At 53.6% G+C, this 18,002-nt stretch overlaps 7 protein-coding genes across 7 annotated transcripts; 1 reads left to right on the forward strand and 6 right to left on the reverse strand.

The window, feature by feature from the left end:
- Window positions 1-80: 80 nt before the first annotated feature.
- Window positions 81-914, reverse strand: CTAM01_09704 (uncharacterized protein; the record flags this gene model as incomplete). Its single annotated transcript, XM_060525721.1, has 2 exons — window positions 81-161; window positions 273-914. The coding sequence occupies 2 exons, from the start codon at window positions 912-914 to the stop codon at window positions 81-83; spliced, it is 723 nt and encodes a 240-aa protein (XP_060379597.1).
- A 412-nt stretch (window positions 915-1,326) lies between these two features.
- Window positions 1,327-1,864, forward strand: CTAM01_09705 (uncharacterized protein; the record flags this gene model as incomplete). Its single annotated transcript, XM_060525722.1, has 2 exons — window positions 1,327-1,578; window positions 1,760-1,864. The coding sequence occupies 2 exons, from the start codon at window positions 1,327-1,329 to the stop codon at window positions 1,862-1,864; spliced, it is 357 nt and encodes a 118-aa protein (XP_060379598.1).
- Window positions 1,865-2,004: 140 nt separating this feature from the next.
- CTAM01_09706 (glycosyl hydrolase family 76) lies at window positions 2,005-3,550 on the reverse strand (the record flags this gene model as incomplete). The annotated part of the gene is made up of 4 exons (XM_060525723.1): window positions 2,005-2,568; window positions 2,623-2,864; window positions 2,915-3,394; window positions 3,463-3,550. The coding sequence occupies 4 exons, from the start codon at window positions 3,548-3,550 to the stop codon at window positions 2,005-2,007; spliced, it is 1,374 nt and encodes a 457-aa protein (XP_060379599.1).
- Window positions 3,551-6,859: 3,309 nt separating this feature from the next.
- CTAM01_09707 (oxidoreductase domain-containing protein) lies at window positions 6,860-7,854 on the reverse strand (the record flags this gene model as incomplete). Its single annotated transcript, XM_060525724.1, has 2 exons — window positions 6,860-7,206; window positions 7,272-7,854. The coding sequence occupies 2 exons, from the start codon at window positions 7,852-7,854 to the stop codon at window positions 6,860-6,862; spliced, it is 930 nt and encodes a 309-aa protein (XP_060379600.1).
- A 1,506-nt stretch (window positions 7,855-9,360) lies between these two features.
- CTAM01_09708 (uncharacterized protein) lies at window positions 9,361-11,130 on the reverse strand (the record flags this gene model as incomplete). Its single annotated transcript, XM_060525725.1, has 1 exon — window positions 9,361-11,130. One exon carries the CDS (start codon window positions 11,128-11,130, stop codon window positions 9,361-9,363), a length of 1,770 nt encoding a protein of 589 aa, XP_060379601.1.
- A 198-nt stretch (window positions 11,131-11,328) lies between these two features.
- Window positions 11,329-11,887, reverse strand: CTAM01_09709 (uncharacterized protein; the record flags this gene model as incomplete). The annotated part of the gene is made up of 2 exons (XM_060525726.1): window positions 11,329-11,546; window positions 11,617-11,887. The coding sequence occupies 2 exons, from the start codon at window positions 11,885-11,887 to the stop codon at window positions 11,329-11,331; spliced, it is 489 nt and encodes a 162-aa protein (XP_060379602.1).
- Window positions 11,888-13,597: 1,710 nt separating this feature from the next.
- CTAM01_09710 (major facilitator superfamily transporter) lies at window positions 13,598-15,448 on the reverse strand (the record flags this gene model as incomplete). The annotated part of the gene is made up of 5 exons (XM_060525727.1): window positions 13,598-14,176; window positions 14,225-14,816; window positions 14,867-15,152; window positions 15,205-15,230; window positions 15,294-15,448. The coding sequence occupies 5 exons, from the start codon at window positions 15,446-15,448 to the stop codon at window positions 13,598-13,600; spliced, it is 1,638 nt and encodes a 545-aa protein (XP_060379603.1).
- Between the last annotated feature and the right edge of the window lie 2,554 nt (window positions 15,449-18,002).

Consider the following 18,002-nt stretch of genomic DNA (forward strand, 5'->3'; position numbering starts at 1 on the left):
TCACAGGTCTGCGCCGTCCAGACACAGAGCATCTTCTTTAGTTCCTTAATCATACCTAAAACTCCTCTCGTCTACCCGCATCATATCCCCCACGCGTTCGCCATGCCCTTGAGAACCTTGCAATCCCCCCTGTGCTTCTTCCAATCCTCCTTCTGGCATTCCTATGTAGTCAATCATCGTCAGCACGTCCGCATCACAACATCACTCCCGCCAGCCAGTCAAAAAGCAGCGAGGGGAAACAGCACGAGAATGAGGTTAAAGTAAAGACTCACCTTGCCACAATACCTCGCAACAACACAAGCAGTACAACTCTTCAACGTCTCACCCTCTCCAGTCCCCTTCCCACACCCAGCGCACTCCCTCAACCACCGCCCACCATCCTCCCTCACCCGCGCCCCCAACTCCCCAATCTGCTCCAGCCCGCCAGGGACATACTTCACCCCTGTCCCCTTCCCCTCCGGCACCCTAACAAACCCCCTCTTCCCGCCCTTCGGCGCCGTCCTCACCCCGCGCGGCACGACAATCGTCCACCCGCCCTTGACGGGCCGCAAATCGATCCCGCGGTCCTCAAACGTGACGGCGAACTCCGTCTGCTGACGATCGACGACCACGAGCGTCGGTTTCGTGATGGTCATGTTTTGTTTTACCTGCGCTATGAGGAACCATTCTTCGCGTGCGTCGTGGGAGGATGGTCTCGTGACTGCCGTGGAGGAGGATGAGGAAGCGGAGGCTTTGGCGGTGCCGGAGCCGGATTGGGAGTCCGTGTAGGATGGCGGGTCGGAGGGGGCCGGCGCATACGAGGGCGGCTCCGAGGATGCGGCGTAGGAGGGCGGATCGGCGGCGCCGGGTTCCTCGATGGGGAGGCCTTCAAAGATTGGGAAGATTGCCTCGTTGGCAAAGTCCGGGATCGGCATGCTTACTGAACTCCCGGTTGTTTTTCGGTGGCAGGGATTATAACTGGTCAAGCGAGACTCTTAATAGATGGAGGAAAGAGGATGCCCAATCAATCTGAGAAGAAAAGACCGGAATGAGCTAAATTGAGCAACGTTGTCAACAATAGTCCTGTGGGTTTCACTGAGAGGTTGGATGAGAGAGAGTGTGAGTGAACGATTGATTGGTGGGAGTGTGAGATTGATTGACCAGAGAGAGGGATCGTCCATGAGTCTCTCCGGCCCTGTGATTGGCTTAGTCCACCACAGCGGAGAAACTTCAAACACCAAAGACTGCTAAATAGAAAATTGACGAACCGGAGAAACATCGGCCAGAATTATCAAGGGGACTTGGCATTGTTCCCAAAATTCCTTCTCGAACGTTTAGGCGACCGTTATGCCATGGCCCACGGTCACCTTTGCTGAAACGACTGCCGCTGCAGGATGGGACGACAGCTTTCGAGATGACGTAGACTGTAACGTCTGGTCAGAGGGGGCAGAACAACCGTCCGATATGCTCAGCCGTGCGAAGCAGCAGTGCGCCAGCACCCAAAGTTTGCGTGTGCAGATGACAGGTCCAGCGCCTGAGCCCAGCGAGTGCCCCAACCTCGGACGAGATGGCGTCATGGCGCTGGTGGACTTCTATGCGGTCAGTTTCAGCATGTGCCCAAGACGGCTGGCCTGCTCTGGGCGAGAGGAAATAGACACGGCATGCGCAATATTCAATCATGGTTCATTTTGACAAGAGTGTCTATTCTAGAAACCTATGTGTGTCGTAGTATAGCTACATTATAGACTATAGTGACCCCTCACTATCGTGAGCTATCCAGTGCCCATTACTACCGCAGGGGAGTGTGAAGAATGGAACCAAATCCAACAACCGCATTGCCCAATATTCGTTTTGGGACAAATGTACAATCGACAACGCCAAGTAAATACAAACCAGGCCGTCCTTGGCCTCGACGCCGGTATATCCCTATTGCGAGCATGACTCGCCAGCAGGACCGTGGTGCTGCTACATGTCAAGAAAATGACGCAGAAAATTCAAGTCGTTATGTTGCGCTCATCAACCCATTTACGCTCCGAAACTCATCCAGCCAAACGTGCCGGCCGCGCATCCCAGAACCAGGAAGGTCAGGATACCAGCGCCGGCCTTATCTGCCGTTGTGACTGGCGTCTCTGTGCCGAGTAGATTGTCCGAGTGACTACCGGCGTTGGGGTCTCCTTTGGAGATACCACCAGTGGTGTTTGTTACTGGTGCCTTCACATTGCCAATGAGCAGAGATGATACGGCGCCGAGCACGTTCATCTGTTGGCCAGCCCCCTTGGTGCCGTCGTACACGCCGGAGCTCCATTTGAAGCCACACGTTCGTTGGTTATCCTGCCCTGTGCACTGCTTGATAGCAGCATCTGCAGACGTCTTGAGAACTGGGAGAATTTTGTCGGCAGTGTATGGTGCAATCTGCGTCGTGACCGACATCCATCGGGCGACGTAGCCCTTGAAACTCAGCATATCGGTTGTGCAGGTGTTGTGCTCCTCGCAAGCAATCTCGAATGCAATATTGTTGGGGAAGAAAATTTTCAAAGTTCCTTCGATAAGACCGTCCAAGCGTGTCTTCCACGCGGCGGCGCCGTCCGTCTGGGATGAAGTTAATATCAAGCTCATCTAGATGCATGAGTAGAAGCCACTTACGTAGTTATACATCATGGCAGCGCCGAGGATGAAAACGCCGTTGTTGTAAGAGAACTGGGCCTTGTTGATATCGGTACAATTCTGCTCAACGTGACCACCATCGTAAATGTTGTAGTCGGCATCGATGAAACCAACGGATGTCATCCAGTCCCAGGTCTTCTCGGCCCAATCGGCATATGTCTGGTTCCTGGTGTACCGGGCTAGTCTGGCACCAATGTTGAAGAAGCAGCCGTTTGCGATACCTATAAGCAATCAGTATCAGGTTCGTTGGAGGCGTGAGCGTCAGCATTACTGTTTTTGTAGTTATATCCGTTGTTGGAGAGAGGAATTTGCCAGCGGAGACCGCCTCCGCAAGTGTTATCGTGTCTGTCGGGACTGGCCATGGTGTTGAAAACAGCTTGGGCGAGAGCCAGCCATTGAGCCTCATCCTCGGGTGGGTTAGGGAAACCGTCCTCGGCAGCAGTCATGGCAGACATGCCCCAGAAACCTTGGTCGTCGTTACCCAGGGAGGCAGTGTAATTAGGAGGCATGTAGTCGCGGTCGGGTCCGACCTGGTGAAGCATGGCCTGCATGACAACGTCGTTGTAGGTCGAATCGCCAGTCAAGTGCCAGTAGTCGATCATAGTTCCCCACATGGCACCAGCTTCCCACCAGTAGTAATCACCGGCTGGCGGAGGACCGGGCAAAATACCGGGCGTGTGGCCAGTCAAGTTACCATCGTAGAAGCTCATGAGGTCGTAGGCGAGACCTTTTGTGGTGGCCTTGATGTCATCTAGGCACGGCGTTAGTAAGGCGATAGACCGGGGCCTGTCGAAGGCTCGAGTTGAGGGATGAATGTACCGTCGGAAGCGATGGAGTATGCAGCGCTGGCGAAACCGCTCGAGACGAGGAGCGCTGTCGCAGCGCTGGCAATGGAAGAGAATTTCATGGTGGTTATCGTCGAGTGACGTTCACGTTGATTTGAAGCGAGCGACTGGTTGAGAGGGGAGAAACGGGACGGGAAATTGAGAACCAAAGTCAATTCCCTCGGTGCGGCGCGATCGGACTAGGGCCGTATCATGCGAGTATTTCGAAGTAGGTCGAACGTGAAGAATGGGCGAAGAGTCGTGGAAGTGCCAGCTGTCGAATATCGCTGCTGGAAGTCGTCGGGATGGGTTTCTGTAAACAGGCAAAACGAGGGTTGGAGGAGAAAGGAAAGGAGATGAACAGGGACGTTGGAGGGAGAAGGAAGACGAGGAGGGAGGGCCGGGAAAGAAGGAGTGACAGCGAAGGGGTGTGGTGTGGTGTACACTGGCACTAGGTGACTAGGTACTCAAAAGTCAGGTAGCTGGGACGCCGGGCGGGTGCAAGTGCGAGAAATGGTAAGAGGGTGCCGGGATGGTGGCTGTACCGGGAACATGGAGGACGGGCAGTTATTTGGTGGTGGGCAAGCGTCGCGTCAAGTTGCGGTACATTCACATTTATCTGCATGCCTGGGGAGTCAGTATGAGCCTACGAGGTAGGGCAGCGGGAATAAATGGACAGCGCCAATTCAGGTTCTCGCTGTTGCAGGAATGCGGAATTGGAAAACAATGACCAACGCCTTTCCCTCGCCCACCGATCGTCGAGCGTTGGCCGGTGGCTGCGCCGGCAATGTGACGTCCATCAGGTGTTGAGTAAGGTAAGTATTCGTACGTCGTCCATCTGCTCTATCTACTCGCGTGCCAATGCATCCGACAGCGACACCACAGGATTCGTAGCGTCGAGTTCCTGTGCTTCCGCGACGGTAATTCGTGCAGTGCCCAGGCGCGCCAAGTCACCAGCGTGGAAAACAAGCAAATTCCAAGTTTTCCAGCGTCTTGTCCCGTGGTCTTGGCGATCCAGGGACAGGGCCCGAATGCCAAGAGACTGGGGGTATCCGTACGCCAGACCTAGCAGAAGGTAGCGTATGGCGTCAAGGCCGACTCCATTTGTCTTGGCCATTGAATGTTTTAATTGTTCATGACCATCTATGTAAACCTATGGGTATTGTTGAGGCATCATGGCACATTTGGGACAGGCGAGTCTGCTCTTTTCGGTTCTTCCTCGTATCCATACGATGCTTGACAAGTACCGGTACTTGCAGCGAAATGGACGGCGTTGCGAGAGGGAGCAGTGGCGCGCCGCCGACTTCCCTCCATGGCAGGACAACAAGCCCAAGGGGGAAAACCCCTGATTCAAGGTCACGAGCGAAATCACATGATCTTCATATCAGCCAATTGACTTGTCCGGTTCGTTCTATGGTGGAGTGCGCGGCCTTCCCTGTTTTGGCCCCCCTTTTCCTGAATGATGAATTGCGGGCCTCGCCTGGTCCTGAGGAGGTCATAGGCGGATGGAAATAGAGTGCCTTTTTGAGTTGCTGCTGTCTCCGTCATTGCCGTCGGGTCCCGACTCCCAGCCAAACTGTGCTCTATTCAATTTCTCTCACTCTTGCATACTGCAGCGCTTACAACTCATTGGCGTCGCCCCTCGAGTTCCCATCTCCCATCCAACGAACGGTCACGACCAATCCTTCTGAATAACACAAACCACCACTAAAACATCCTCTAGCCGCCAAGCCATTCAATCCAAAGAACAAGCTTTTCGTCAGCCAGATCGTCCTCCCATCGGGTCTTTGGGTCCTTGGCTCTGCTAGCTCCCTTGCTGCACAGCAACGCCCCCCTCGTGTCGCCCATGTCCAAATGGCCGCCCTGCCGCGATCTACGCGCCTGGGCATTCCCTTGGCGAGAAATTGCAGAATACTGCGCTGGGACCATCAAATATGCCCTTCCTGCCAGCTATTTGGACCTGGGAGGGGGGTCCCTCCTGGTCAATATTTAACGTACAGAAAAAGTTTGCTCATTGCAAGCTGGCTGACGACTCGTGCTTCGGTCCATGCACGCTTCTAGAATGCTCAATTACCATCTGAGATATGTTTCTCCTGCTGCCCTGCATGCCTACTACGTACAAACCTCGGACGGCGGCAAGCACACGGGGAATGAAGCCGTCATCTGCGCGCACCGACAGCGTGGCTTTGCTGCCGCTAATAAACATCCGATGCTTTTGCAGGCGAAAAGGGGCTGGGCTGGCTACCTCCCCTGGCTGACTGACTTCACCTCATCAAGCTGATCCCTCTCCAGCAACAGCTTGTGCGTTGAATAACCTGGTCTTTCAACAAATGACAATCGGCATGGAACATTTCTTTGCCAAGGCACCAAGCTGAACCAGCTTCGATGAACGCCCAGTAGGGCTGAACCTGTTTATCCCAATCAACTCAAGATCTCCCAGTCGCCAAGACTGAGCTACTACCGAGTATGCGCCTTCCCGTGGATCAAAAGTCTTGGAATCTTGGACGTCCTGTCAATTGTGGCATCCGACTGATGAAGAACCCGACACGGGCCTCTTGACAACGTCAAATCTCTAATTTGGGTCAACCGAAGCCGAGTCTGCACCGCCCCTCCGCACTCCACCACGAATCGGCAGCAGTCTGCCGTCCCCAGAGACCCTTGCTAAAGCTCCCCACGGAGACAATAACTGGAACGAGAGACGACTCTAAAAATCGTTCCCTGCGAACGTAAATTTGGGCCCTATCTCGTGTGCAGAAGGTATTCCTACAAGTCATCGTCTGTATCTGAGATGTGATTGAGATCATTCGCGCCGTCTGCAACTTCGGAGGCAGCAAGGCTCTTGGTGTCAAGACTTGAGAAGAAGACGATCAATAAACCTGCCCTGAGGAGCCCAGCATACGACAAACACACAGCAGGCACTTCGGAGATTTGCGCGAATGACACGCGCTATATGACACAGCACAGACGGAGACTCTACAACCAATTACAAGCCTTGTTGGCTAAGTGGTATAGCGTCTCACTAGTACCTAGTGACATGAGAAGATCGGCGGTTCGATTCCGCCACGAGGCATTTTTTTGGTGTTGATCACGATTTTTGCTTCGTCGACGACGGCAACACGTAGATTGGTGGATTGATCACTTCTAGATAGGTCCCCGAGGTTTGGTGCGGCCAATGGGAGCGAAAGAGCACAGAGACCCATGTGTAGGTATCTGATGAACCGATGAAAACTCCGATATCGATGACATCTATCCTGCTCACCGTGGTTTGGAATGTGAGAAGGATAAATGCCATTACTATCGCTATCTAATACATCACTACACAAGGCAAGTCCAGCTCACAGTCTCATAGTTGCCTTCGAATCCCCTCGAGCATACAGAGAAGATGACGACTCTCAAGCCGCCACGGCCTCACTCGCCTCCGTCTCATCCTCAATCTTCGTCTTGATCAACTCATACAAAATATCCGTCCTCATCGTATACTTGGTCCCCTTGACAACATCGTCGCCAGAGTGATAAAGCCGGCTATGCTGAAAGATGAGCACCCGCCCCGCCTTAGGATCAACATCAACCTTCCTCTTCTCATCCCCCGACAAGAACGATGTCGCGCCACCAACCAAGTCGGCACCGCTGTCCTTACCCGCCTCAGCGACAGAGTCATTGAGGTAAAGATGAACGGTATAATGCGTCCGGAACACAGTCCCATCCTCCGCTTCTTCGCCATACGGTCCATCGCAATGCGCTATATCAATGTCAATAATCCATCATAACAGGGAATAGAGGGGCAAGGAACTGCGATGAACTCACGTCTAAAAAACTGCCCCTTCTGATACTTCAAAAACCTCATCCGCTTGTTAAACCTCTTAAACGCCCACCTCGTTTCAAAACCCTTCTCCGGCCTCCTCACCCCCTCCATCCCAGCCAGCTGCGCTTCCAACCCCGGCGCAAGCCTACACCGGCCCCACAACCGATCGACAACTTCCTGCTGGTCCCAGATAATTCGATCGCTATTCCGGTACTCGGGCTCCAGAATCTCCCACCCGGGACCCATATTGACCATCGCCGGCCGCCACGGCTCGTCCTTGTCCGGGTCCGGACCGCGGTCTGTGGCGGAGGCCTCGGCCATGCGGAGGAGCTGGGCGCATTCGTCCGGGGTGAGGACGTTGTCCAGGACGACGGCATACAAGGGCCCGTTTTCGGGGAGGGCGGTCTTGGACCAGTCTAGTTTTTGGAGGGTTACGGCGGGGGCGGAGGCCGGGAGGGGAACGGAGAGGAAGTCGTGCGGGATGGGGACTTCGTTGGACGTGTAGGATGTTTTTTGGGGTTTAGGAGCGGCGGGTTTGGCGGGTTTGGGCTTGAGGGCCGCGGGGATGAGGTCTGAGATTGGCATTGTGTCGGATTTCTTTTTCGTGGTAGGTGGAAATGTGTTTTGTTTTTGCCAGTAGACCTTTGTAACGCTTTAGGTCGTGTCGTTGTGGTGTTTGATATCGGTGGGTGTTGATGCCTTGTGGTTGTTGTGGTGATTTGTTGTTGTTGGTGCTGTTTGTCGAACGACAATGGCTGCTTGATACAGGGTCGGCCAACTTCTTGAAGACTCGGGAAGCAATAAAAGACACAGGGACCACCTCTTTTCTCTAAAAGACACTTCAAGAGATATTTACAAAAGGACAGAAATGCGACTGCCTAGCAAAGTCGTCAAGGCGCAAGCGTCAGGCTTCGCCTCATAAGTTGGTGACTAACAATGCGGCGGAGTACGGATTGGCCTCAAGTGGACAGACTTAGGGTATGTAAGCACTTGTCCCCGTCAAACCAAAACACACCAGGCTGCTTTGTTTTGGAAAATACGGCCTACAACAGACGTGTCTTCAATCTTCAACAATACTTCCTAGAAAAAGAATGCCTCGACATCTGTCTTGTAGACTCACGAATTGAGACGAAGACTGTTCAAGCGTGGATGCCTGCGATCGGATGTGAGTGCCTAGTGCGGGGTCAATCTCGCAAACCTGATTGGCTCTGTGCGATGTCTTCTGTGCTGTGTACCTTGCTGCCTTGAAGTCTTGAAGCCCCCCGATACTCACTTGACCTGTAAAAGTTATAGTCTGCATGAATATTCTTCTTGGAATTTGATATCATTTCTGTGTCGCTGTGCATTTTCCTTTCCGTCTTGGCTAGTAATGTCTGCTGTTGATGGTGCAGGCTACATAAACTGTGAGCTGTGGCGGGGTGCCTAATTGTGGCTGAACCAGATGAGAAGTGAAGGATTCTCGCAGATGGGCATTACCTATCGAGTACGAGTATTCCTCGTAAGCGTCTTCTTGAAAAATCACATGAATGGGAGAATTGATTACGAGGGACAAATAGAACAATTTGTGAAAGCTACGATAGATGTGTTCTTGTGTAAGGTACCGTTGACTCATCTCAAGGTGAGGTGTCTTGGGTATGCGAAAATGTCCCCCTGGCCATCACTGCTTGACTTACCTCCTCGAGACCTGCCGTTTGCCGGTACCATGAGAACAGACCACGCTTTACATTACTTGTTCTCTCTGAGTTTGATACGTTGTTAACAAGAATCAAGGGGGAACTTGCCTGATGATTCGAAGTGAGATATTTCTAGTGCTATGAGAAGTTACCCCATCTCATATCGGGTGTTCTCTCTCTGAGGGCGATGAAATAATAATTAACATTGCCTGGAAACTTCTATGATTAGATAAAGAAAGTATGGCGAGACCCTGAGGTTATATTACCAATAGGACTGGATGCGGAATGATCATGGAATTCGCTTTCAAGATAAAGTTTCTCTTACACTCTACTTATACACAAACAGAGTCCGAAAAAGCGTATGTTTTCAATATTCATCCATCCTGATATCAGCAACTCATTTCCAAGCTCAGCACTATCAAACCGGCTCATCCCGTTCCTTCGTCCTCCCTGCCCCTTTACTCTCTTCAACCTCGACCCCTTCATCCAACCCAGTCTTCGTCTCAGTATGCATCTCACTCAACTCAACCTGCCTTATGAAAAATGTAGCAATAAACCCGACACCAGACATGACGCAAAAGAAGACCCAAATCTTACTCAACCCATCCGTCACCGCAAGCCTCACAACCCGCCTCTGCCCCTCACTTAAACCCTCCATCGCACCGCGCGCCGCCGTCGCAATCGTCCCTCCCCTCCCAAACTTGGCAGCAACCTCGGCCGGCACGCCCGCCGCCAACAACCGGCCCTCATGCCGTCCCACGACGCTCTGGAATATGACCTGCCCGACGACCACCCCGATCCCCAGCGCAATATGCCTCACAAACGCAAACGTCGCCGTCCCCGTCGCTACATCTGCCTGCCTCACCAGCGCCTGCAATGCAATAAGCAACGCTTGCAAATTCGGAGAGATGCCCAGCGCCGCGAGCACCTGGAACAGGATCAACCGCGGCCAGTCCCGTCCCGCGGGCAACGTCACAAATAACCCAAACGCAATCGCCGTGAGCGCCATCGACACCCGCACAATCTCAACGTACCGCCCCGTCTTCTTGATCGTCACCCCGACGCCGATAGTGCCGACCGCCAACGGCAGCGCCGTGGCGAGAAGCCATACGCCCGACTGGATCGGGCTGGCGCCCAGCACTGCCTGGAAGTAGAGCGGTAAGAAAAACGCAATCGCCGCGAACCCGAGCCCGTGGCAGAAGTTGGCCACGTAGCAGAAGACGACCGACGCGTCGCGGAACAACGAGGCCGGCATGAGCGGGTACTTTGCGAAACGCTCGACGAAAGCAAAGACGGAGTAGGTCGCGCAGCCGAAGACGATGAGACATATGACGGTGGGCGAGTCCCAGGGGTTCCGCAGCCCGCCAAACTGCAGTCCGAGGAGGAGCATCAACGTCGCTCCGGTGAAGGTGAGTGTGCCTAGCCAGTCAATGGCCGCCAGGCCCTTGAGAAGCGGCGTCTTGGGCGTGTGTATGCGCAAAAAGAAGACGAGGATGAGCAGCGACGCGCCAGAGATGGGCAGGTTAATCCAAAAGCACCACCGCCACGAAACATTCTCCGTCAGCCCGCCGCCGATGAGCGGTCCGATCCCGCTGGCGAGACCCCAAACCGCACCGACGGCGCCGAAATACGCGCCCCTCTCCCGCGGGCTGAAGAGGTCCCCGACGGTGATGTTGACCAGCGCCATCAGCCCGCCGCCCCCGAGCCCCTGGACCGCTCTCCCCGCAACAAGCATCGTCAGCGTGCCGGAGAGCGCCGAGGCGAGGCTGCCGACCATGAAGACGACGTTGGCGATGACGAGGATCGGTTTGCGTCCGAAAATGTCGCTAACTTTGCCCCAGAAGGGGACTGAGGCGGCGTTGGAGAGCAGATAGCTCGCGCCGATCCAGGCGAATCCCGAGTCTGAGGACCCAATCTCCCGCGCGATCGTTGGTAGTGCGGTGGTGATGATGACGGCGTCGAGGGCCGCGAGGAAGACGGCCATGCAGAGCGCGAACATTAGGATGACGGTCTGGGCCCGGGTGCGGACCGGGGCGATCTTTGTGTCTGCCGTCGTGACGCTCCCTTCCCCTTGGTCATCTTCGGCGCTCCTTCTTTTCTCCCGTACGCTTCCTCCTACTTTACCATCTTGATCGCCGTCGTCGCGCGGACTCCTGTCGTGAGAAGATCTTTCTACTTCACTCGCCATCGTGAACAGCGAGATACCTTGTTTGGTCGGGTACACGACATGCTGCCCTCAGCGAGCACCGCTTCCACAACCCACAACGCGGGACGGGCCTTAATATACATTCTTCGAGATCCTCAGAGAAACAGTGATGGAACACCCTAAAGATGCCTTGGTTGTCGTTGATTTGCTAGAATGTCCCAGTGGCTCTGCGGCACAGCCTTATGGCCCGCGCCGCTGCCATTCACGAGAGCACATGTTCCTCGACATGAATAGGACCATGGCTTTTCCCAGCGCGCCGGACTTTTGGCTGCTTCGGTACGACCCACATTGCCGCAATGCGAGGGCATTCGACGCAGGGTGGTAGACTGAGAGAGAGGCCGTTGGAGCAAGATGTGGCTGCACGGCGTATGCGCGGGAGCCACACTCCCCATCCTCCCTTGCCTTATCCTTCACCTCTGCAATTAGAAGAAAAAGTTCCGGATCTTTCGTCCTGGTTGGTGGCTTTACGAGAGCGACACGTGGGGGCCATTTCCACAATGCCTCTCATTCGCTCGGGCATCGCCAAGTCTTTACGTTTCCCATGAGAACCACCCCAAGAATGACGCGCAGCGAATAACAAGACAGTCGGCGCCACATCCGGAAAGTACCAAAGGGGAAAGAGAGTAGAGGGTATCAAGCTTAAGATTAGCAAAACGTACAGCCGTACAGCGAATTTGCCCGTCCCGTGGGTTGGATCTGCAAAGAAAAGAGAAGGAGAGACACAAAAAACCCCTGCCATGTCGGGCCGGACTTACGCCTCTTCGTTTTCGTGGGCTGATGCCGAGCGAATGAGAGAATTCCAACGTCAGCTTCGCATCAGCTCCCAATACTACTTGGATTGCTCCAACGGATGAGAGGGTGGGTTCCAAACAAAGGAGAAAGAACATTTCTCGCCCGGCCAGCCCATTCACTCATACTTTCCAGCGCAACGTTGAACGAGGCAGGGGCGAAGCGCCCAATCCGATCGCGTAACCGGACACGGCGTGAGCACTATATAGGCAGAATGCAAGGAACGGCGCGAAGCGCGAAAGCGGGAATAAGAAGGGGAGACAATGGCGAAGGGGCTTGCGAGAGGCTGAGCATCGTTTCCCGGCTCTCCGTACGTACGGAATGACAACTGCGTTTCTGATAGGCACGATTATGCGGATTGCCGACTACAGAAGTTCAGACCGACGAGAGGTGACGAGTGCGTGTGTCTTTCAAATCTTCGTTGCAGACGACCAACTTCGCCTTGCGTAACGGTTCTTGCAGGATGCAGATGCAGTTCGTCGCCATCATCGTCCGGGAAACCTGTGCTCCGGGGAGCGTATGGGATGCGATCAACGCTGTGGCGGGCGGGAACTCGTCTATTTTGTCTTCATCGAGCGTGCCTCCCTGAGAGTTGATTCTCTGCTGAGCACGCACGGCTCAATTTACATGAATCTCGTATTCATGCCCTCAACTCGCCTGTTGCGACATCCCAAACGTTGACACGCGCGCGCCATGTGGTGACTCGTGATGCTCGGTGATGTGGGTTACACATGTTGTCAAACCGCGTGCGAGCCTCGTGGGCCTCTCTGTCCTACATTCCTGATTGAGAGCTTGACGGAACGGGCCATCAGTGGAAACTTGCATCGTCGGCCTCGGAGACCGGGTCAGAGGGAAATGAGACTCAATTCTGTCCTATGAAAGAATGACCAGCCGTCATTATTCCCTCCATCCTGCAACATACGAACCCGGGAGCCCGAAGCTGAGGGAAGTAAGCACTATATATCATAAATCAAATTCGAATTCGCAAGCGCGCCCACGAGGTAGGAGTGGCGATAGCGCAGGAGCATTGTCGTCGTCGCTACCTCGGTTCAACACGCAGTCCCGGCGATGGCGTAGCAGCACTTTCGCGGTCGAGTGGCGAATATCTCGAACGACGGCGTATCTAAACACGTATGGGGTATCATCAAAATGCAAAAACAACATAAACAGAAAATCTCCTCCATCACCGACTTGGAGTGTTTGTTTCCAAACCCTCCAAATTTCTCCTCCTCCTCTTACTCCCTTTTTTTGGTTTCCCATGAGACGGACCATAATGCAATAGCGCAGCAGCATTGTTGCCAGTCATCGTCTCCAGTCCCGTACGCCATTTCCCAGCGATGGCGTAGAAGCACTGTCGCCGTCGAGGAATCCAGCCTCATTTCCGCCGCTCTTCGCCTGTAGCGCGGTGAACCAAGGCCGTTCCCCGGATGAAAAGCATATATAAACTTCGCATGGGCGTTGTATCGTAAATTGTCGAATGTGAAAGACGTATTAAAACGAGATGCCTGTAATTGGCGCAAGAAGAGAATAGCAGGTTGAGCTGCCTCAAAACGGGGCGTCGAGTAAATTGTCATTGAGAGCTGCGAGTGGCTGTTGAAGCTTCCGGAACAGAGTATGTTCCCGATGGTTGTCGGCTCTCTGCCCCAAGATAGGGAACCATTTAGGCTTCCCGGTTTTGGTTGGAACGAGGGAACAACTTTCCAAAGCCTCGTTGCCGGGCCTCGCGTCTCGCGGCGCCGTCTTCAATCTCACTAGAGGAGTCGAGGCTCGAAATCTTGTTCACGGGCTTGTTTCCGAAGACCTTGAGCAGGAAGAACATGGCGAAGCTGCTGGCGATACTCAGGCAGAGAATGCCGATCATTGCGTAGTTGCTGCGACGGTACTGATAACGACCCTTGGCGGCGTCCTCTGGCCATCCGGTGTATAGAGCGTAGGTCGTGACAATGCTTCCAAGGTTGCCAAGGCCGGACACCAGAGCAGTCGCAGCCGCAACACCGACTTCACCGTGGCGGCGCTGGAAGATCTCGTTCGTCCATGTCATGCAATTGGGAACAGTCGGGCCAAGACCGAATCCAACCATCAGAAGACCACCGTAGCGAGCCCAACCATTATCGAGAGCAAAAGTTACGACAAGCAGACCGGCGATCTGAAGGCAAACCGCAGCTGAGAAGATAAATGGTCGGTAGCCGTGGAATCGATCTGAAATTGGCATCATTATGAGAATCGCAATCAAGTCCATCTGCATCTTGTTAATGAGTGTCCATGCAAGACAATACAAAGAACTTACGATCCAGATCGGAGCAAAAAGCAAGCTGACTTGGATACTCGTTGCCGTGGGCACAATAGAGCGGATGATGACAGATCCATAAAGCTGCGTACCGATTCCAACGCCAACGACGCCAAAGTACATGAAAGTCAAAGGCCACAGGCGCCAATCGATTAGCACCTGCAGAAGATCCTTCATAGTCCAGGGCCTAGGGTGATAGACCCGTCGGAGGTCATTGTAGTGAATGACGGCATCCTGGCCGGAAAGCGCTTCTGGGGTTGCTGGAAGCCACTTCAACCAGCTTGAGCGCTGACGCTTCTGTCCAGGAGGAAGAGGGCGATCGGGAAGCCACCAAAGCAAGCAAAAGCCAAGAACCACGGCCACCAGGCCGTAGATGAGGAACATCCAGCGGAAACCAACGAGGCCTCCCAAACCATCCATGAGTTGGAAACCAGCAGACACAAGGCCAACCACAGCAGCAGAGAGCTGGGCAGCAGTGAAGTACATGCCGATTCGCTTACCCGTTCGAGAAGGCGGGTAGAACAAGGTGAGGTAGTACGACATTCCAGGCCACATGCCCGCAATCACAACACCGAGCAAGAATCGTAGAAGCCTGGTTAAAAGGTTAGATCTGACAAGTAATTCGATTTGTTGTTAACATACTTGACACTCCAGGCGCTCTGCACGGCAGCGAAGCAGGTGCCAATGATACCGGTGGCAATGACAATGCGAGCCATCCAGATGCGAGGGCTCAGCTTGGCCATCACCAAATTGGAGGGGCAGTCGAAGATGACATAGGCCACGTAGAAAAGAGCCAAGGCGGTTGATGTGTCTTTAGCTGTGAGGCCGAGGACGGACATCAAGTCATGACCCTGAGCGGCATTCATTGTTTGCGCGATTCCAATATTGGACCTGATGGCAGAGCAAAGGAAGTAGAGCGTCCAGAATGCTATTAACCGTTAATCTCATAGTGTCACTGGCGAGAAAGATGGGATGGTTACCTGGAATGATTCGAAGGTCGAGCTTCCTAGATGCCTGTCAGCTTCATCGTCTGACGCAAGTCATGGCTAATGAGGGTTTGTATGCGTACCTGTAAACCCTCTCGACTGTTTCGACATCGTATTCTTCCGGCTCCTGATGAGATGGACCGGCCGTAGGCTCCATAGTCGACGAGCCAGCTGGCGTACTGTACTCGTTGGGCTGCTTGTCATCGGCGCCATGCGCCTCCTCGTGTATGTGAGCCATACTTGACTACGAAGCAATGGGAGTGCCTGCTACGAGTCTTTTTCTGGTCACTCTCACGGACAGATGATAAAAAGGCAATTGGTGATCTCGGCGCTTGATTATTGGCTTGGGTCTTTGGAACCACGACTAATTTTGCAGAATTGAGCAGGGAGCTTCGCGATGGTGACCGAGGGTGGTGAAGTTTTCGCTGTCTTGGGCGAGCGGATATCATAGGCATTTTTAAGGCGTCACTTGCCGATGGGCTGGGAAGGTTGGAGGGGCACATCGGAGCTGATAGTGGATACCTCCGAGCAAGCAACTAGGGCCGTCATCTTCAGGTGGTTCTGGCTTAGCTGCACTAGCAGATCTGGGCGGCCAGTCTCCCGAGGGACCAAAGGGAGGAGGAATTCGCTCTCAAAGACCTCCTTCTCACTCTTCTCTGATGGGCCGTTCTCGCCCAACAGAACTGGCGCCCCACTCCGGGTGGCAGGATCAGTGTGCAGTTTGCGGTGCGATTGTCGGTGGCCCGCAGCGCAGCCCACATTGCCGAGCCTCAGCGACTCCGGACTCGGTCACTAAGCTGAGTTCAATCGAAGCGCCGTGACACCGGCCTCAAGTCGGGCAACAATGACATGAATCGACGGGAACGGTTCAGACCAATAGTGGTAAAGTTGCAGATGACTAGGTCTAGCATACGACAGAAGATGGCGGGAAGAGAGCGATTTAGATAAAGTCAAAGCGTCGATTAAACTGTCAAAGTCTTGAGGTGGTTTTAGGTTAGGAAGAAAAAAGCACACCGTATTTCATGGCTTTCAAGTGTTCGTATGTATGGCTAGCCATGAGTCTAGAAAGAGTCCTAGGACAAGTCGCTACTGCAATAATTGGTGGCTGAATGCGCGGATAGCATTCTTACCTAGAACCCAGATGGCAGTGGTGGTGGTGGTGGTGACCAAACGCACAGAAAATGGATGGTGGGGTTAATTTCAAGTGGTCGAGCGTCGCTTCAACCTCAGAACTCCAGCTTCACTTCGACATACAGAAACACTGGGTTATCTGTCGCAAGCTTCGTTGTCAGTCCTCGATCTCCTCCGTAATTATCTTGGAATTTGAGACCTTCATCCATTGCTATTGGATGCTTGGCGGATAATGCCCTGGGCCGTCACAGCCTTAAGGCATCAAAAAGGTTTTGGCCTTAGCCTTTAGGAGTTGAGGGCAGATGCTCATCTCCTTCCCCCTTCTCCTCATCACAACCCCACTTCCTCCAGTCTCATCTCAATAACCACGTCAACTTGCTTTCCTCTTCATACGCGATGCTGAATCTATCGCAGTCTGCAATTCGTCAAGATCACACGTATTTACAGGCACTGGCCTGCCTGAGAACTCTCGCTCCTTATCTGCACGCTTCTCTTTGCGATATCACTGCCTGACTGGGTGCCTATCTACAACACCTCGCCTTGCCTGATCGTCAGTCCGCCAACAACGTTGTCATACCTACACGCGACTACCTCAAGCCAGCTTCTCTAGCTCACAAACTCAATTCGTTGGCTGCTTGCTTCACCGAAATGGTTATTGATCCACCTCGACGGAGTCCAGATCTATCTGTGAGCGGGGTAGTTCCCATCCTCCTCATGTCGTGGTAGTCGTTTCACCACGCCGGGCGATCCTGAACCGAGTCATCGGTGAACGTGACGAATAGGCTTCCAGAGGAACAGGCACTCGGCTTTCTTGGCTAGGGCCAAAACTTCGCATGAACAGAAGCTCTCCGCGGCCTAGACGTGTGGCACGCGGACTATTCAAGCAGCAGCGTCCCCGATGTTATAGGATGACGACTGTACTCCAAAAGAGGGAGGTGGTGTGGGCTATGACAACGATTCACGCGTTCGCGCCAGGTCCAGACGCGCGAGTGCGAAGATGGGTATCATATACGCCGGGTCTACCAATAGGCAAGCTCACGATATGGCCCAATGATCAAGTGACAACGGTCTTGTTGTGTACTCATTCACACTGACGTTTCCCACGCGGATATCTCGCCCACTAGCACGATGCCTGCTCGCGAAGCTCAAAAGCCGCCTACCTCTTGAGCATCTCTCAAGAGGTAGTGTACGGTGAGAGCTGATGGCATCATTGAGCCTATTCACCATCTCCTCGGACCACACATTTGTCCATCGTCATCACCAACCAGTGTTGGAACCTTGACGCTGACCTGCTGAACGGCCTCATTGAGGCTGTGTGTGAATATCTACTTCTATACCTGTACCATATTAACTCTAGTGCGGCTCAGCTTCGCTAAAGATTACCAATCGCCGTCGAGGTATCGTGGATCTGGGGTTGTAAGCTCTTCTGGGACAATCCTCCGTAAGCAACAGGTGAGTCCTTGATCCCATCTCGAGCTATACACTTCCGAAATACTAAAGTACCTGAAGGAGCTTTAGGTGATGATCACGAGACAGCTGAAATCTCAAAATGCGCAGACCCCTGCGCCGGCAGCCTTGGAGGCCAACCTAATGCGTCGGCTGTGACTCACCTTGGTAGGCATCTCGACGAAGGCTTTGATACATCGCCAACCAGATGGAGT

The sequence above is a fragment of the Colletotrichum tamarilloi genome (assembly GCF_030869305.1).
Source record: "Colletotrichum tamarilloi strain Tom-12 chromosome Unknown Scaffold_40.1, whole genome shotgun sequence".
NCBI classification, from domain to species: domain Eukaryota; kingdom Fungi; phylum Ascomycota; class Sordariomycetes; order Glomerellales; family Glomerellaceae; genus Colletotrichum; species Colletotrichum tamarilloi.